At 36.5% G+C, this 19,694-nt stretch overlaps 1 protein-coding gene across 19 annotated transcripts in view; it reads right to left on the bottom strand.

Annotated features, from left to right (window-relative positions):
• The window catches only part of ANK2 (ankyrin 2), a 285,421-nt gene that overhangs the window by 53,136 nt on the left and 212,591 nt on the right, over positions 1 to 19,694 (bottom strand). For 10 of the 19 annotated variants that reach the window (XM_055588009.1, XM_055588011.1, XM_055587993.1 and 7 more), the window contains 3 exons: positions 18,101 to 18,245; positions 11,325 to 11,427; positions 10,518 to 10,621 (listed from right to left, as the gene is read on the bottom strand). In XM_055588009.1, the coding sequence (XP_055443984.1) occupies positions 10,518 to 10,621; positions 11,325 to 11,427; positions 18,101 to 18,245 (352 nt within the window). Of the gene's footprint in view, positions 1 to 6,282; positions 6,319 to 10,517; positions 10,622 to 11,324; positions 11,428 to 18,100; positions 18,246 to 19,694 lie in introns of all 19 variants that reach the window. The other 9 variants (XM_055588008.1, XM_055588007.1, XM_055587992.1 and 6 more) reach the window with 2 other exon arrangements.

The raw sequence follows: 19,694 nt of genomic DNA, 5'->3' as shown, positions 1-19,694 counted from the left end.
TACATAAAGAATATGAGTCTCCTTTTGTTATAAATGCAGAGGCATTTGCTTCCTTCTATATGCGTCCTGAAAAATCCATAGTTTGAAATAATATAGAGCAGAGAGGAAAGACTAAATTGTAGCTTTTCTAAGTTAACTCAACTTGACTTTTAAAAATTACATCATGTCCAGATCATTTTAGCATAATTCTACGACTTAAAAAAAATTCAAAGTCTTTCTCTCAAGACCAAACCCATGTACATGCATCCTGCTCCAACACTGTCATACCCAGGATGAAGGTTTTTAACTGATTACATTCTAAAAAAGAGGAAAACCAAAATAATCAAATGCTTTTTTTTTTTTGAATCAAATGCTTTGGAAAGAGCCCATTTACCGATTCAAAGGTTCTTTTTCACTTCTTAAGTAGAACTATCTCTTCTATACCATTTTAATTGATAGGAGAGAAAGAAAACAAGATTATCAATCCCCTCTGCTCTGGGTTTTGAGGGGGAAATCCTGGGCTCATGCTAATGGAAGACATCTGGGCATCGTGATTGTCCCCAAATTATAATAAATTAAACACGGAAAATCACAGCTAGTAATTCAGAAATGTAAAGGCATCTCTTCTTTTGCTTCTTTTTTGCCAACCTAATTGTTCATGAATAAGGGAGTAATGATCCAGGGTGATTTGGCTTGTTTATTTTTTTAACTGTACCAAGAGAAAGGGTTTGTCTCAACTCTGAAGTTGGTTCCTTCAGGATGTTTCTGCAGCTTAGTTTGAGTGTCTCACTAGGTTAGTGTAAAACTCAAAGTCTGGGAGGCACTCACTTTGTCAAGGAGGAAAAATTAAACCAGGCAATCTGATGGTCGTATACATATACACAAAGACACACACAAATAATGTGCACACCCTCTCACACATAACATTACTGTCTTTCCCAATTCTCCTTGCATTTGCAAGAATTTTATACCAAAACAGAAAGAGGAAAGCAACACACAGGTGTCATAAGATCTACTGATAGCTTAACCAACACAGAACTATACCAGATTCATCACACTCAGATATTACATCTATGACAAACATGTAAAACATTTGAAAGGTATTTTGTTAAAGTAAGTTATGGGATAGAAACACAATATATTTGTGTTATTTTTAAATAAGTGAAGGAAAAATACCTTAGCATCCTCTTCATAGCAGAACACAGAACTCATTAAGCATGCTATTGAACAGAACCCTGCTGCTAGTAATACAGACATCTGTGAAGGAGCCCAGAGTGCCTATCTGAAGCAGGTCACGCAGAACGAGACCAGGAGAGGAGGTCTCACACTTCTTTCCCCATGCAGGAGCCAGTCTAGACCTATCAGTTCAAACCCCATCCTCTCAGCTTTTAGTACGGGGCACAAACTGGGGAGCATAAGCAACAGGTTAGTTCTGAAGTGTGGATGTTTCTGGTCTTTATCAAAATACAGCGAGAAAATGTTGGCTGCTTTTCTTATTACTAGTGTTTAAGTAGGAATTCTTAAATTATTTTCTATTTGCTTTTTAAAATGCACTATCGCTCAAAAGGATGAAAGAACTGGTAAAATGTCTAGATGACTATAAAGGTTTCTTTGCCATTTTATTATTTTCATTTGACTGATATCCCAGGGACAAGGGAGTCTGGTGCACTGCCGTCTCTAGGATCGCAAAGAGTCGGACACGACTGAAGCGACTTAGCAGCAACAGCAGCATATTTATGTTGATTTTTATAAAAACTAGAAAAAAATGAAGTTTCAACCGGTGCTAATTCGAACTCAATGCTGTATTTCTGACTTTCTCTACTTTCTTTGATTTCTTTTTCATCTTTTGATTACTAGCACCATTGCTGAAGAACAGGGACTCAAAAAAGTAAGGAATTATTATAATACATCTGATTAATATTATCAATATCCAATACTATCTGTATTTTTTGAAAGCATCCAGGGTGTTTCCTCATTCATGGTACATGCTATTATATTTTCACTATATTTATTCCAGTAATGGTTTACAGCCTATATATTCCATTTAGAATATCTTCTAGTGGTGCATTCTGTAAGGAGTGAACTGAAGTAGCTATACACTTGGCTGTAACAATGTCTAAGCACCTACATGTTTGATTACTTTCTCTGATTTCTATGTTACTGACTTTCTTTTAAAATTCTCTTTTGTTCTCCTTTACCCCATAATTTCCACGCTGCTTTTCATGTCACTTTTTGTACACTTCTTGTCAGTGGCAGCTGCTCTGCTAGGAACTTGGCAAGGATACAGAAAGTAAAGACATAGCCCAGACGTCTTCCATTGCTGCCGAGATGCTCACAGTCTAAGCCCCAAATGTCACATGACGATTGCACTTACTCGGAATCGCTTACTCTCCTGGTCAAGGAGGAAGGCACTAGACCACACTCAGGTCCACATCAGTGTCACAAAGGCAGTGACCTTGTGCTCCGTATTTCTTCCTGTGTCCCAAGTGCCTAGTGCCATGTGAATGGGGCACGCAGGAGGCAGTTAATAAGTAACTGCTTAATAGTGAATGAATGGAAGAGTGAAAAGGGTAGGTTGTGAGAAGCTGCATATATTTGTTTCTAATTGAGAAGAAGGCTAAAGTAGAAGGTTGTTTAATTCTTTGATTCCTGGACAACCAATCCAGTCAGACCTCACTCAAATGACTACACTCAGACATTTCAGTTCATAAAATAGCTAAATAGTTGAGAAGGACTGTCTTCAATATTAAATATTCCTCTACAGGCATTTCCCTGCTTGAAAATGAGAGAGTGAATATATTCAATTACCTTGATAGAGGATTAGTCGAAAATGAGAGTAAGCAAAAGACCAAGAGTTTGGATACACCAAAGTAATGATTTTGTTAGAAGTGAAAACTGTATGAAGAAAGACCAAAGACTGGGAAGTAAAAGGACTTAAAGACTGGAGCTGCAGTAGATAAACTTAACTATATATGTCTTGGTGTCATCATAGATCTAGAAAATTATATTTAAGTATCGCACCAGAACAGCAAGCAAATTTGAAAAATTAAAGTGGCAATGTGTCTATTTCAGAGAAAACTTCCAACAAAAACAAGCTTTTGTGTCTTTATGAAATAACTAAAGGAAGTGCACTAGGCTAATAAAAAACAACAAGCTCTGTTGAGGGAATTATTAGACGAGAGAGGGAGAGAGAGATGAAGGAAGAGAGGGGCAGGCAGGCAGAGAAGAAAGTAAATCAGAAGGATATCAAGAAAGAAACAAAAGGATGGGAAGTCATGAAAGAGCTAAATATTGATAGTCAAAATGAATAAAAAGGTTTACAAATTTAGTTAGAAAATACTCTAAGCAAATCAGACTCAAATAGATGCTGCTTAACAGTGAATGATGGAAGAGTGAAAAGGGTAAGTTGTGAGAAGCTGTATATATTTATTTCTAATTGAAAAGAAGGCTAAAGTAGAAAGTTATTTAATTCTTTGGTCCCTGGACAACGAGGGACCAAACACCAGTCAGATTTCATTAAAGTAAACAACTAATTAAAAAGCTGACTATGCAGAATTATATATAAAAGTCTTTTCTTCAACTAAAAGAGAATAAGAGAAATAATTATTCAACTTTTTTTTCTAGGTACTGATGAGAAGGCTTTTGATAAAAGTCAACATGCTAATCAGTTAATCCCAATCGTTTATAATATAAAATTGGCTTAGCATTTGAATATTTTCATTAAAAATACCAGGATATCCAAAGGTGTTACTACCTGGATGTGTGTGTGAGTCATTCAGTTATGTCCACCTCTATGTGCCACGCTCCTTTCTGTCCATGGGATTTCCCACTGGAGTGGGTTGCCGCTTCCTTCTCCAGGGGACCTTCCCAACCCAGGGATTGAGCCCACGTCACCTGTACTGGCAGGCGGGTTGTTAACCACTGAGCCACCAGCGAAGCTTAGGTAATAGATTAGTGGATAGTTATTTTGTGATGTATAACAATTTCAAAAAGCAGATTGTAAGAGACCATTATTTTTTTTTGTATCACAGGAAAAAGTGAAAGGTTAGGGTGAATCATGAGAGAAATTAGTTCACATACCAGATTTGATTAAGTAAATTTGATTTTCTCATATTTTCAGGAGATTAAAAATGGGACAAGATAACCCTAACCCTAACATTGGGAGATGAAAAGAACTAAAGTAAAATGTATTGATAAATGGACTGAAGTTCAGTTCCACTGTTTGTGAGCTGTGACTGAAGCCTCATCTGTCAATGAGGGATAATCCTATCACCACTTAAGGGTAGAGCAAGAATTAAATCATTGTGGGTCAAGCAGATAGAATTCAATAAATGCATATAATTTTATATATTTTGAATGTCTTAAAATTAGCATATAATATAAAAAATTAAACAGAGTAACTAACATTTATTAAATATCTACAGTGAACCCAGAACTTTGCTAAAGTAGTTTAATATGGAGTTTTGATTAGTTTATGAACTGTACTAAAGAAGATGTAAAAACCACTATTATTACAGAGCACAAGATAATTCAACAAGTTCCACATTCTTTCCCGGCTCCAGCTTGGATCTATCACGAGCTCTAACCCTGTGTTGAATTACTGCTGCAACCTCGGGCACGTCATTTAACATCTTTAGGTTTCAGTTTTCTCATCCCCAAAATGAGAGACTTTGATTAAACTCAAACTCTAATGTGGCATTCTGCTATTAAAATTCTAACTAGGTTAGGCGACCTACTGGAATGTTCCATTTCAGAAGTTCTGGAAGCATTTCTATTTGAAAAACAAACTGCTATTCCTCCACGAAATATATACTATTTTTGCTGTATGGCTAAAACAATCAGGAGTAGTTTTGCAGAAAATGTGTACACATACTCCACTGAACATTGACTTCAGACTGTACAGACAAAACAACATCACATAACATACTTGGTTTTAATTGTTTATCTTACTCTTCAAAGGAAATTCAGCAGTCATGCAAAGTAGAAATCCTTATTGAAGTTTTCTAAATTGTGAGATACAGTGTTATCACAATTTAAAAGGAATAAAAGCAAAAGCAATCCACCATTATTATGCAGATGACTTGCCTAGAAATATGTAGTTGATTAGCTAGACAGATACATGCTTCAGAGGAGGCAGCAGAAAACAGTGATTCTGGTCTTTTGAGGACTATATCCTCCACCCCAAAAGTTATGAATCCTTAGGTTTATGTTTAATTCATCCAGGACCATGGGGTAAGGATGGGGGGTAGATTGCAGCATTCAAAGTTAGTTACTGAGTGAAAATAGGAAAAAAATCTGTCATCAGGGTGCTTCAGTGATCTACACATACATAGCAAGAGGGCCTTGAATTAAATTTGATTTCTGGGTTACTGTAAGAAAACCATACCGTGAGCTCCCTGTCCTCTATAATTTTCTTAATTTTTTCCCAATCTTCCAAATTCCATCAACTGAAAAACTGATGAAAAACAGCTTTGAAATAAAGTGCCTCAAACCTGTTAACATCACCAAAAATGTATTTATCACTATGTTCATGTATAGACACAAAATATTTAGTGGGTATTGCAGAAAAAGTAAAAATATGGATATAAATTTGTCAAAATTGAAAATTGCCTGATTTGTAGACAATTGTAGACAATCTTCAGTATCCTGATCTTGATGGATGACTGTATAATAAAAATACTATAACCAGTAGTCTGATAAGAACTTTTAAAAACAACTTTATCAAAATAACATAGAATCATAGATATTTTTAGAACACTGGAATCATTCTATAGTACAATTTCCAAAATATCAAAAGTTGCATTTAAAGCAGTACTAGCAAGCAAATGCACTATTAATAAATTTCAGCCTTTGGTTCCCCTAGACTATAGCTTTAAAAAACTCTGCTAAGTGACACCTAAAATCATAACCTTTACTATAACTTGAAAATAGCTTAACCAATTTGCATAATTGCTGGGAATAACATCTTTCAGCTCTATGTAGCCCATTTTCTCTCAAAAGCAGCAGAGATACGGAGACTTATGATGAAGACAGCCATGAGGTCTACATTCATTTTAGCATAACCCCCACTTATTTCCAACAAAATAACAAATACCCACTTTCCCTGTACCATAATGGGGAGTTAGGTAATGGTCATGACGTGGAGACAATAAATCATTCTCCCTCGTGTGCTCCCTCTCTCGCTCTCTCTGGCTAGGTATGGTCACACTAAAGCATCCCGAGGCAAGGTACAGGGAGAAGGACATGGAGAAAGGGGAAGAGGGGAGGCAACATGTTCAGAGAAGGAATTATGCGGACGTTCACCTGCTGTTGTCACGATCAAGACATGGAGAGGTGCGGCTGCAACAGAATAGATACTTTAGCACAGAGAAGGAATGGATAAAGTGAAATATAAAGAAGGAAATCAGAAGTGACTTTCAAATGAAATATTTATATACCAATACCGTATTCACTGAAAAAAAAAAGGATGGAAATACAAATGAGATACAGCTCTATGAAAAGGCTGAGAGAAGACCCAGATATGGGGGCTATGGAGTAACTCCCAGGATAGGGAACTGGGATATAAAATCACTGGAGAGGCATTTGTGGCCTTATTCAACACTGGCGTATGTGGGTACTCAAAGTCTAAATATCCAAGAAGCTACACAACATCAAGGGGCAGTATAATGAAAGATAAAAAGTCTTTCATTTGACAGACATAGTTTTGCCTCCATAGCTTTTCGATCACACTTTTAGTATTTTCAAAATAATGGTAATGCCCTTTGGGCTGCTACATAAGAAATGCAAACAGAAAAGGCGCAATTTAAAAATTGGCTCCAATGACAAACAGCAGCATAAACTATAAGGCAGAGTAGCTAACACTAATTACCTACTAGAGGTAACAAAAACTACGTGAACGAAGTCTTGGTGCTTTTCCAAGACTTCCATCCCCTGTCTTCCTCACTGGTCACTGTTTGACCTCGCTCTAAGTCCTGTCTTTCATCCCTCTTCTACTTGAGGCTGCTCTTCCTCAAAACACTCCGTACCTTTTCAGAGTCCACTTGGGTTTTCGGCACCTGATGATTTACAGATATGTGTATACTCTGGACCAGAAACCTAACTTGACAAAACAGTTGTTTCACTGCTTATGAAACAATTTTCTTCACCCCAAAGAATTTACCTTCGTGCACCATTAAAAAAAAAAGTGTTTGAAATACATGAACAACTAAATTAACTGCCACAGGTACTTAGATAAATATTGATGTCGTCAAATGAAAAACATCTTTAATTTCTATGAATTTCAAATATCAACTTCCACTATTTGAGCTAACATCTTTACATTTTTTTAAAAATAGACTATATTTTTTAGAGTAGTTTTAGGTTCACAGCAAAACCATCTTCAACGTTTTTATGAAAAAGAAGTCCTATAAAAGATTACTTTCCTATTGACTTCTAGTTACTATGTCTTATATACGACATCATGAACTGACATTTATTTGTTGGCACTTGGCTGACATTAAAAAACTATAACATTAAAGACTTTTGAAATAATACTTAAAATGAGTCACAAAACTAGCTATTGATAGGAATTTGTGGCTTACATCTGTTGATTCATTATGCACTTATGAAATGGGGAAGAAATGTAAAATTTAAGCTCTTGTCAAAGCTTGCATTGGATGTGATCATGGTTAGGATACTGGAAATAATAATCACACTGTGAATCAGTAAGGCAACTTCTTTAATAACAACAACAAAAATATTACAGTCAGCCTATCTTTTGCTAGATACTGGCTATATTTATTGGTCAGAACAGATTTTTTAATCACCGTGACCTATTCTCCTATTGTGATGAACACTAGTCATTGGAAACAGTAGAAATAAAAGAAAATAATGGTGCTTATTGGTAGAAGTTGTGTCTTCCATTAATCCAAAATCTCTTCATCTAATCTAATAGATCATTATCCACAAAATTAATGACATATGCATATAAAAGCTAACTTTATTATCTCCTCTATCAAAAATTATTTTTTTTCTTACAATTTGGGCAGGCTTTGAAGTGGCTTAGAATTCACCTAATTAATTAAAGATAAACTCAGCTCCTTGTAAATTACATAAAAACTATTACTCAGGAACTTGACGTATAATGAATAAAATTATAAGAAGTCATTTTTATATGATATATTATGAATACTATTTATATTAATATCACAGTAGCTTTCAAATACCATCAGGTTCAGAAATACTGAATTTTTAGTGTAACTGTCCATTCCACTGGAGTCATCTTTTGCAGTGTTCATTCAAATACTATGGTAGAAACACAATTTTACGATAGATTACGTGATAAAAAATAAGTCAAACACTGCCAATTATACCACATTGGTTATTCCCATTTAGAGAATTCAGAATACTTTTGTTTCACTAACTGGAAATTTGCTAAAGATGTGTGTGTGGATTGTATAAATACTAATGGCTAAAAATCTATTGAGTACTTATTATTTCTAGGCAAAATGCTAACTACTTAAGAAGCATCTAATCCTTAAGTCTCCCCTACGGAGTCTATAACATAACATTCATCTTATAGATAAATAAACGGAAGCACTTTACACAACTTGCCCAGTGTCGCATATTGAATGTCAGGGCCAGGATCTGAATTCTGTTTGGTATGATTCCAAAGCACACTCTTAACCATCACGTTATTGCTCTTAAGTAGACTGTCTTCCAAATTCAAATAACAACCCTCAGCAAGCTTCTTAAAGGTACTGGCTATGGCTTACTCATCTGTTTTCCTTAGTGCCTGGCACAAACTTTGGTGCGCTGCAGAATTCAACAGTGTGTGAAGAGAGAATACTGAAGTAAATGGAAAGGATAAAAAGATACTTGAGGTAACTAGTCATATGTTAATTACCTAAGTCAAACTTATAGTCGAAGCTTTATTAGGCAATGGTGTTCCTTTCTAATAGTCTACATAAAACAAATATATTTGACAACTGGTGCTTGTAGAAAATACCAATGGCAAGGCCCCAACAACAGAGACTGTGATAGAACTGGTTTCAGTTGGGGCCTGGGCATCAGTATTTTTAAAGCTCCCAAGTGATTCCCATGTACAGCCACAGTTGAGGATCAGAGTCAGTGATCATGTTTCATAGTAAAAAAAAATAAGGATCTTTAAAATCTTGGTCTGCAATAAGATAATTTTTCTCTGTTACATTTTGCTTAAAGTAATCTTGTCACTTTGTAGGCTGGACATGGACTTCAAATACTAGATTATGGTTTTTAAATTCTGACCTATTATCCATCAACACTCTAGGCCCAAGGTTTTTTTCTTACTATTGTTGAAAAATTTAGTATGTGATGTTATGCTTTTTGAACCACATATAGCTGTCAGATTTTAATTATCTCATTTTATACTTAAAATAAATAAATTTGAATGAGGTATAATTGGTTTTTATTCCCCTGAATAGCACTTGCATCAAGAACTAGATTTCACTTATTTAACATAGAAGAGTATTATGATTATTTTCAATATCTATGTAACTAATTTTATGAGCCTTTAACAGGAGATCAGATTAAGAAGTCCCAAATTTTAAACTACAGTATCTTAGAATGCTTTCCTGAAAGGAGAATATTTTAGAATAATAAAAACAATAAGGGATCTATCACTCAAAATCATTCTGTGGATTATGGATAAGGAGTTTGAGATAATAATTTAAATCAAAATATTACATTTAGTTAGATAAAATATGAGCAGGGTTTAAAAAGTAATTAAAGAAAAACATTTTTAAAGTTTATTCATAATTATGGAATTGCTATACAACTTGAAACCATTAAAATGTAAGGAAAAGACCAATTGTAAAGAGTATTACAATTTAAAACCCCTTAAGGAATTTATATTACAAATAATTGAATTCTTCTAACTTAAGAACATCTTTAAGGATATTTAAAATCATTAACTCAAAGTCCTACTTTTTAATAAGCTAATATAAATAGGCAGCATTTCTTAAGTAGTGGCATATATATTACCTGAATGACTTTAAAACGATAATTGAGAACCTAACTGGTTGCACTCAAATCTCCCTTTTTAATATATTCCTACTTCAAGCATCATGTGAACTCCTCTGTATATCTGTATGACTCAGACTCCTGTAAACATTATTTTAAATGCATTAATATGCAAGGAAAGGCATTTATTAAACTAGTCAATCTTAGCAGAACTTTCAAAAGCAAATGATCTTGCCCCTATTTTCAAGGTATCTTAAAGACAAAACTATGAACAATAAGGAGGCCACAGGTATACTCTGGTTAGTTAACAAGCTATTTGACGCAGTTCTATGCGTTATTTTAAAACAATGGTCAGTTCTTCTATGCGGAATTCAACCCTTTTTGCTGGTCTGTTTGTGTGGAGAGACTCCATGGCGGATAAAGCGGATAAAGCATGACCTTTTTAAAAAAGGTCACTTCCCCTGTAAGCTAGCCACCAGCTAAAGCTACTGGACAAAGCTGTTATTTTCACTCATCTCTTTATACCTCTTGATCTGGATACACAATATTGATTTACTCACCCTGAATGAATAGGGCTGGAAGAAAGAGCCACGTTGTCCAAGTTCTCAGCGCCCCAGCTTAGACGATAAGAATTCCTTTCTGCCTCCTTGGCTAGACTTGTCACCTAAACACAAAGAACACTGGATTTAATAAGAAAGACTTTCTTTCAATTAAATTAAAATATAATGAACTTCAATAATTGGAATCACAGGAAAGTGGTATTACATGGAAAAACATTCATTTAAAAATATGATATGAGACTAAGGCATTTAAAAATATATCTTTATAATGCATTCCAATTTAAATTACATTACTGATGTAGGGTTACACTTGAGTAGTTGTCTTTGAAAAACATAGGTTTCATTTACTTCCTTATATATAGTCAAACTGATAAAATCATATCTAAAATAAAGTTCATAACAAATTCTACACCTTTTCCCATAGAAAACAATTTTAAATATTGAGAGACATATTTTAACCTGTACCTTTTATCTTATACTTTAAAATGCATCCAACCTTACATTTTCTTTTAACAGAGATTTCACAAAGAAATTGAGTTTTATATATAATCTTCACAGAAGGACCCAGTATAGCTTAAGACACAAGTAGTATATTATTTTAGAAAAACTCTGTTCATTGAGAAATGCAGCAAACTTTCTTTATGCTTTTGAAAAACTTGTAAATCTCTTATGCTAGGCTTATTGACTGAATTAAGACAGTTTTTTTTTTTTTTTAGGTTAAAAAATCTTCTTCCAGACCTAGCCAACATCAGATAACATTAAAAAGACCTCCAGAAAACAGAAACACAAAGGCAAAAAGTCACATACCTGGTGACTGGGGAGCACGACTGTGTCGTCGATCATGGCACTGTCCCTCAGGTAGGAGGCATGGCTCAGGGTGTGAGACCTGTCGGAACTGAAGGACCGAAGGCTGGTAGGTTGGCAGGAGGTCATGGTGATATACCGACAGCAGGAGTAGGGTTGGGAGGATGGAATGATGAGCCGAGCAGGAGAGTGAAAAAAGCGTGCTATTAGCTACCAGTGCAACTTCCAGGGGGACACAAATCGCAACCGTGGAAGAAGGAAACCCAGCTCTCTGTGTTGCCACACCTCTCTGTCCAGCAACTAAACTAACACATCTTTTGACTGGTTCCTACCACTCAATGGCCAGGGCACAAGGGAATCCAGAAGATAAAATTTGATACTCCTAATCTGATTCATTTTCTTCCCAGAAATGTTTTAAACCAGCAACTGTAGCTTACTGCTAGTATAAGAAATTCACACAGAAAGTACTCCCAGGATAGACTGCTTAAATCTGTGTTCAATGTAAATCTCCCTGCAGCTAGGAAAAATATTAGTAGAAGACAGTCCTAGGAGAGAATGAAACAAAAACATAGGTTTCATTTGCACTCCTTTTCCTCTCTCTCCACACCTCTTTCTCCTGCTCTCCAGCTGTGAATGACTGAATGTTGGTGCACACCCCTGGAAGCTACAGAGCGAGATGAATGGTGGCCAGATGCATGCTTCCTGTGGAAGCACTGTTTCTCCTGTTTGTCTCTGGTGTTTCCAATAAAGGGATTTCAAAGGACAGCACTGCTCCCTGTGCATGTCCTGTGTGTGGTGAGTGAAGCACCAAAGAACGCTGGTTGCTGTGGCAATGAGATGCAAGAGCACGAAAAACCGTTTCTAAGACCAACCCACAACACACGCGCACATACACATCTGCCAGCGTGAAAATGAACTGCCAGCGGACACTGACCAAAACTGAGGTTTGGCTTCACAATGGGATTTAGGCTTTGATAAGCAATGCTTTACATTTTTGGCAAATCTGAATTTCAAAGTTCTGAATTACATACTCGTATGTAATGGGTGAGACTCGATATTTGCATAGATGCAATTTGGAGAAGGCAATGGCACCCCACTCCAGTACTCTTGCCTGGAAAATCCCATGGATGGAGGAGCCTGGTGGGCTGCAGTCCATGGGGTTGCTAAGAGTCGGACACGACTGAGTGACTTCACTTTCACTCTTCACTTTCATGCATTAGAGAAGGAAATGGCAACCCACTCCAGTGTTCTTGCCTGGAGAATCCCAGGGATGGGGGAGCCTGGTGGGCTACCGTCTATGGGGTTGCACAGAGTCAGACACGACTGAAGCGACTTAGCAGTAATTTCCTTACTTCCTAGTCAATTTGTACAATCAAATGACAAACACATTGGTATCTTAAATAAACTATATTTTATACATGTTAGCCCAAGAATTAAAGATCTGTATTCAGAATACTAGCCCAAAGCCCACAAGGGAAAATAAAGAGATAGGCAAATTTTCAGCTTATTTATGGAAGCAAGATTTCATTTACTTTCAGCTAGTAGGTATTTAGCCAGTGAAGTGCTATAGAATTATGGACTAAACATCAATTTAGCAGATCTATTAGTAGAAACTATTTTCTTTTGCAAATATACCTAAGTTTGTAAGCCATATATTGTCATCTTTCAGAGGTGTCAACATCTCCAACTATCTTTGAGGAAATCATCACTTGGTAGATAATTTATAGTAATTTGGGGCCTTCTCCTATTTTGCTGTAGGATCTATGCCCCCAAAGTAAATGCTGAATATTAGAGGGTAAGTGACATGAATTAAAAAAGTTAAATTATCTGATCCTATGTTTTTACACCTATATAAGTCTGTGTGTTTATAATACAATTAAATCTAAATAGAATTTGTCAATACACTATTTTATGCTCTACAGGCTCTTGGGGAAGATAGAGGCTCCTGACACGGCCATGGCAGGAGGAGCCTGGATGCCAAGCAAACTATTCACAGGGGTTTTCGTTCTGGCACCTGGAAGCAGCTTACACTATAGTTATTTTTACAGCTGTGCAGCTAGATTTTGATGGTGCACTTCATAAATAGGCTACTGTGACGAACCCTGGCCTGACTTTGAAATTGAGGATAGGAAGGGGATTAAACTTTTGGGAACAGGGGTCTTTAATCTCAGCAAAAGCTTGTCTCAACTGGTGGACTGAGTATTTTTTTTTTCCCCTGCTCCAAACTCCAAAGATAGCTAAAGATTCCCTTGTATGTGTTTTGTACCAGGCAGGACTAGGTCAACAGCTCTTCAATTCTATTCTCCTTTATTTTCTTTTGAATTGAACCAAGAAGGGAAAAACAGTAGAGAGGTCAACCTCTTGAAATGATATGTTGTCTATGGGCTCATCCATCTTCCCCCATCAAGATCCACTGGGTTTAGATGTATTAATTACATAGTCTCTATGCTCGGCTTTGAAATGCATAGATCCAGACGGTGACTCGATACATTCAAAAGTGCTAGATTTATATTAATGAACAGCACGAAAGGACCAACAGGCACTGGAGTACAGGAATAATAATGCCTGGTCATAACGGCAAGTAGAGGCTCCATCACTATGTAGACTTTACCCTTAAATGCAGCCATGGAATGGTAGAAACACAGGTCTTAAAGGGAAAATAGATATTTAGCTTGGATGGGAAAAAACTGAATGGATAAAAAAAAAGGTGCCTCAGTTAAGAGCCAGTGACGTGGCTGCCACCACTGTCGAAGTGTAAACTTGTAAAAGGGCAGCCAGGTCTCAACTGCCCCTCTCAGGGAGGCCCCATATCTGAGTGGAGGTGTGTCTGCTTTCCGAACGAGGTATTTAAGGGCTCCTTTGGGTGTGAATGGAAAGAGGTATTAATGAGGTTTTTAAGAGTTTCTTGGAACGCGAATTTAAAGCCACATCCTGCAATCACTGTATCAGTAATAACAGTGGATTACTGATATCTATCGACCTAATACCTGGGTCTACTTTTCAACTGGTTTTGAACCAAGAGGAAAAAAGGGATGTTGGTGCTATTTTTTGTCTTTCCTAGAGTCCAAACACCAAAGAAACACAGAGGGAGAAGACAGGAAAGAAACAGACAATATGATCACAAAAAGGAGATTAGGGTAGGGAGAAAAAGATATTAGGATCTACAGACAATGAGGGAAGTTAGAGAGACAGAGTGAAGAGAATGAGTAAGTTAAAACCATATGTCTGAATATCTCTACCCTCTGATTTTATTTTAGCTCTCTCTGTTTACTGCCTTCTAAAATGCTAATTGGTATTTAATCAATGTTTATAGTTCTAATTGCTCTTTTTTCTTTTTTTTTAATGTTTTCTTTTGTTTTTTTTTTTAATTTTATTTTATTTTTAAACTTTACATAATTGTATTAGTTTTCTATGATATCAAAGAATCTACTTAAATGAAATGAAGTGAGAATACTCCAAGAGTAAGGAAATTCTTCTCTCTAAAGGACTAATGACTATAATTCAAGTCTCTGGATCAGAAACTGTCTACTCTGTTTTAAAACACTGCAAGTAAATTCAAATATTTTGCAACAGAATTGCCACTTTTAAAAAATTAGGTCAGAGGTGGTGCTGTTCAGTTAAATTTGCAATAACATATCTATAGAAGTGTAAATTTTTACATGCTGCTCAGCTAAGGGATGAGCCAAAAGTTTTTTTTATAATCTTAAATTTATACTTTTTCACCATGATACAGCTGCTTTATGGACACATATTAGGTGGTAACAAAGTTTGCAATTTCACTGCAAAGTGTAATAATTACTATCTTAGTAAGCTGCAAGATTTATTAGAAATTCAATTAATGGTGCTTTCAAACCTATTATAACAAGTGAATATCCCCAAATTCAATGTGTTTGCTTTAATACATGGGGAAGCTTCTGTGGTTCACTGTTATTTAGCTCTGCACTGACTCTGAATAGCACTTTTTAATTTGTAAGCAATAATAAAATAAAATGGAAACAAAATCCAACTAATCACATCTTGGTTGTGTTCCTATTCAATGTAATCAAAGTTTAGCTGTTTTTATTCCTCTGCATCCATATACATTTTAGGCATCAGAGGAATTTTTTCTATCATCTCCAACTATAAATAGGCTAATTACATTTCTTTTGGAGAAGGAAATGGCAACCCACTCCAGTGTTCTTGCCTCGAGAATCCCATGGACAGAAGAGCCTGGTGGGCAGCAGTGTATGGGGTCGCGAAGAGTCGGACATGAGTGAGTGACTTCACACAAACACCTTTCTTTTGGGGAAGCCGTGCTAATGTTTGATCAACCACAAGGTGGCGCTGTGACAATTAACATAAAACCGGGCGGGGCGTGTCACGGACTTTCATCCTAGTAAAATATTCCCCCTTCTAGCTCAAATATTAATAGATACTCAATTTAATACATAAAAATCCTAATTTGGGAATAAATCCATAATTCTAGAATATAAGCAATCCTTGCCAAAACACACATGCGCGCACACATGCACGCACGCACACAAACACACAATACACATATATTGAGCAGTGAGCAGGGAAATATGGATGTATCCAGGAAGGTCATGTTTTCATGATATGCAATTAATACCTACCTGGGTATGGTACTATTGAAAGCACACCAAATAAAGAAATGAGAAGGAAAAAATGATTACTGAAAAAGATAACATACTCAATTGGCTAAGCAAAACTAAAAAAAAAAAAAAAAATTGCAACCATGAAAATGAAATGCTGACTATAATGCCAACTTGGAAAGGATGAATGCATCTGGTGTTTTACAAATGCAAGTGTGGCCCCGCACAACCGATCATGTCTTTTTTGTTTCATATCCCCTGTCTTTACAAGCTGAGAAGTATTCAGTTTAGGTAGAATCCTCAAACCACTGATACTTGTCTTATAGAAAGCAATGTTCTAAATCTTTCTCCATACTAAGTATTTCAAAGTAGGCAAAAGGATCAAGTTAAGCACTTATTCTTAACAAGAGAAATCAAGCTGGAAAAAAAAGGATTTTTGGATAACACTAACAGATTATTCACAGACTACTGTGAATTTTTGCAAGGCCATAAATATTTCATTGCAATTTAAAGGCTTTCAAGAATCTCAGATTGTAAGGCTCAAATCAATCAGTGTATCAAAATTCAGAATCTAGAACACTGACCCCTCACAAGCTCCCTTACCCTCACTCTCTGAGCAGCTCCCTCTATATCCTGATCCCAAGGACCCTCTCCATCTAAGTCACTGAAGCCAACGAGCCAGTTGGGTCTTCTTCCTCTTCCTCACGCACCCCATAAAATCTGTCACCACATCTGGCCAGTTTTGCCTCACTGATATATTCTCAAATTTTTCATTTATAAAATTCTCTCCAGGACTGTGACCACCCAGGTTAAGAGTTCAAGTGTTGTCCTAGCTACTGCAGTGAACATCGCAGCAGTATTTTCTCAGATGGTTACTACTGCCAGAGGTGGGTAGCCCTTTGACAAAGCCGCTGAAATCCACCCTCTGTCTCACTGTCAGAGATCCATCCAAAATGCAGACGAGGCCTCCCCTCCTTCACACGTGCACTCCAGCCGCGCTACACTGTTCCACTACTGTTTCTCTCACACACCACAAGCCTTTGCTCACCTCACCAAAGCTTCAAATGCCCTCCCCGCCTTTCCTCACCACTATTACTCATCATCCCTTCTCGATCTAAGCTCATCCGCTCCAGGAAGCCTGAGCCTCAGGGGTCCAGGTGCACTGCGGTACCACTGGCCTCATTTTTCATGCCATTAGATTATGAATTCAGCAATTATATCTTAGTCATCTTTGTACCTCCAGCACCTACCACAAAGCCAGTCCAGAAAGGCACTTATATGCACATTGAATTAAAAAAAAAAAGATAGGAGGGAGGCATTAGTACTCAAGGAAAAACCCAAGGTAGGCTTGTTTTTTCCTAATTATCCCTTTAAAATGGACTAGGCTTTAAGGTATTTATTTCTTACACTCCACATATGCTGGATATAGCCAAAAATAGAGCCAATATTAAAATTATAAACCTGAGATTACTGATTGGCAAAAGATATTACATTATATAAACAATCACACACAATCTAAATTGGCAGTCATCGATGAGTCACCATGGAATGTTCTTAGTTTGTCTCAAAAATTAATAAATACCTGATGTGCTAGTTAGTAATTAACCCCAAAATTGATTGTATATTTCAGAATAAAATGTAAACCTCCCTGGATCTGGTGATAAAACCTGGTCTCCGTCAGATTTTGCTCAGATTGCTCTTGGTATCCAGCCTCTTGGGGGATTCTATTCCAATTTTTTTCATAAAACAGTCAGTTCCAGGCAACGTTTCCTTCTCCATTTGTTATTTTTAAATCCTTCTTCACAGTATAGTTTGGTTCACAGAAATGATTCCACTAACAAAAAACCCCAAGGGGGTTTGGGAGTACCTGTAACTGCCACTGAGTAAAGACTGCCCATAAGGCAAAACCGTCCTTTTAATTTGCCTAGAGAAAAAGTTGTAGATGATTGAAAGTATCATACTTTAACGGTTCAGAGCTCTTTATTTGTCATGACTCTGCTTCTTACTAAGTTAAACTTTCACTAAATGACTTAATCTCTCTAGGCCTCGGTTGCCTTTAAAACGGACACAAAGTTGTTAGAGAATGCCTTAAGATAATACACTAACCGCCCAGAGGACAGGACGCCTGTGAAGCGTCAATGATCCTGTCTACAGCGTCATCTCAAAGGGAGCGCTTTCGGTGAATACCTGTCGGAGCGGCCCCCCTCCAAGCTGTAGCGCAGGTAATTCATGCCGTCCAGGAACTGACTGCTGGGGAGGGAGTCGTCACCCAGCTCCTTTAGGTCCTCGGGTCTGAGGTACTCTCCCCCATCACCCGTCATGGTATCATCACCTTGAAACAGAGAGAGGCGGAGACTTACTTGTTGAATGCAGTATCGACTACAAAATATGATTACAATTGTGGAAAAAATCAGCATAATAGCATTTCATCACTGAAATACTGCATACTGGAAAAAAGCAGAACACATGCAATTAAAAAGTGCTGAAACTCAGGGGAACAATATTTGACCCATTTTCCTATTACTTAACAAGAAGAAATAATTACCTGAATTGGAAGTCTTTTAATATCAGTCAACCTTCTTTACTCATTTTTTATCATAATAGCTGATTTTATAGCTTTATATTTAACTTAATAATTAGGACAATATGTTCAACTTAGCTTCTGAATGTTGTTTCAATAATTTTATACACAGTAGCCAGCATTAACAGTCTTCATGTAACCAACAACATGCTAAGAAATATCTACTGCTCTAAAACAAGTAAGAAGTGTACTAAATGGAGTTAATACGGCTTATATACAGATACTAGCAAAATACGCACATTAGGAAAAGAACACTAGAACGAGGTGGGCAGATTGTGACATTTTAATAAACAATCAGGGATTTAGTTTTAAAAACATTACAGAGCTTAGAAAGGATGCTTTGGGATGGCTTCCCAAAGGTGAAGTACCAGGGAAAAAGCGAGCTAAGTAACGAAGCAGTGGCAGAAAGCGATGACTAAGTGTGGTAGTTGTCATTTGGAAGCACAGATGGCGAGAGCACATTCCCTGCCCATGCACTGGAATAGAATGCTTTCAAAAATACAGATATCAGGAAATTCAATAAATGATACCTCATTCACACAAATGCTCTCTATACCATTAATGTGCTAGAATGGGGGAATAATTTAGCTAAGAGAAACTATTTTTGAAGATCCTTGAAGGGCACTAATCACACAAAGCCTGAAAACCTATGTAAGGGAAAACTTGAAGGAATGTACTTCATTCTTATAAGTTAAACATTATTTTAATTTCTTCTGTTTAACTATTTCAAATCAGCACTAACTTATTTATAAAGACACAGCATCAAAGAACCATAAAAGCATGTCTTCAGCATTTCATCACTTCCCTGTATACATGATCAGAAGAGCCCATAATCAAAAGATTATTAGCTTTCTAAATTACTTAAAGCCAAAGACAGCTTGAACAAAAGATCTTCCAGTGAATACAGATGCAATTTATTCACCACTGGAGGTTTTTCTCAGAATCATTACACTTAATATTTGGCAGTTACAAGTCTCATCATTAAAATTACTTTTTATTTTTCCTCAGTGAAATAATTATATTTTTATTTAGTTTTCGTTGAGTGAGGCTACCCAGAATAGTAATTAAAAGTTGAGTCTGTAAAATCAGATAGACCTGGTTTAAAATTCTAATTCTGCTACTTACTGGCCAGTTAATCTTCCCATGAGAATTGATACTAACAATCTATCTCACATGCCAGGGATCTGAATTAAATAATAC

The sequence above is a fragment of the Bubalus kerabau genome, chromosome 7 (assembly GCF_029407905.1).
Source record: "Bubalus kerabau isolate K-KA32 ecotype Philippines breed swamp buffalo chromosome 7, PCC_UOA_SB_1v2, whole genome shotgun sequence".
NCBI classification, from domain to species: Eukaryota; Metazoa; Chordata; class Mammalia; order Artiodactyla; family Bovidae; genus Bubalus; species Bubalus kerabau.
This window is presented reverse-complemented; position numbering and strand designations above follow the sequence as displayed.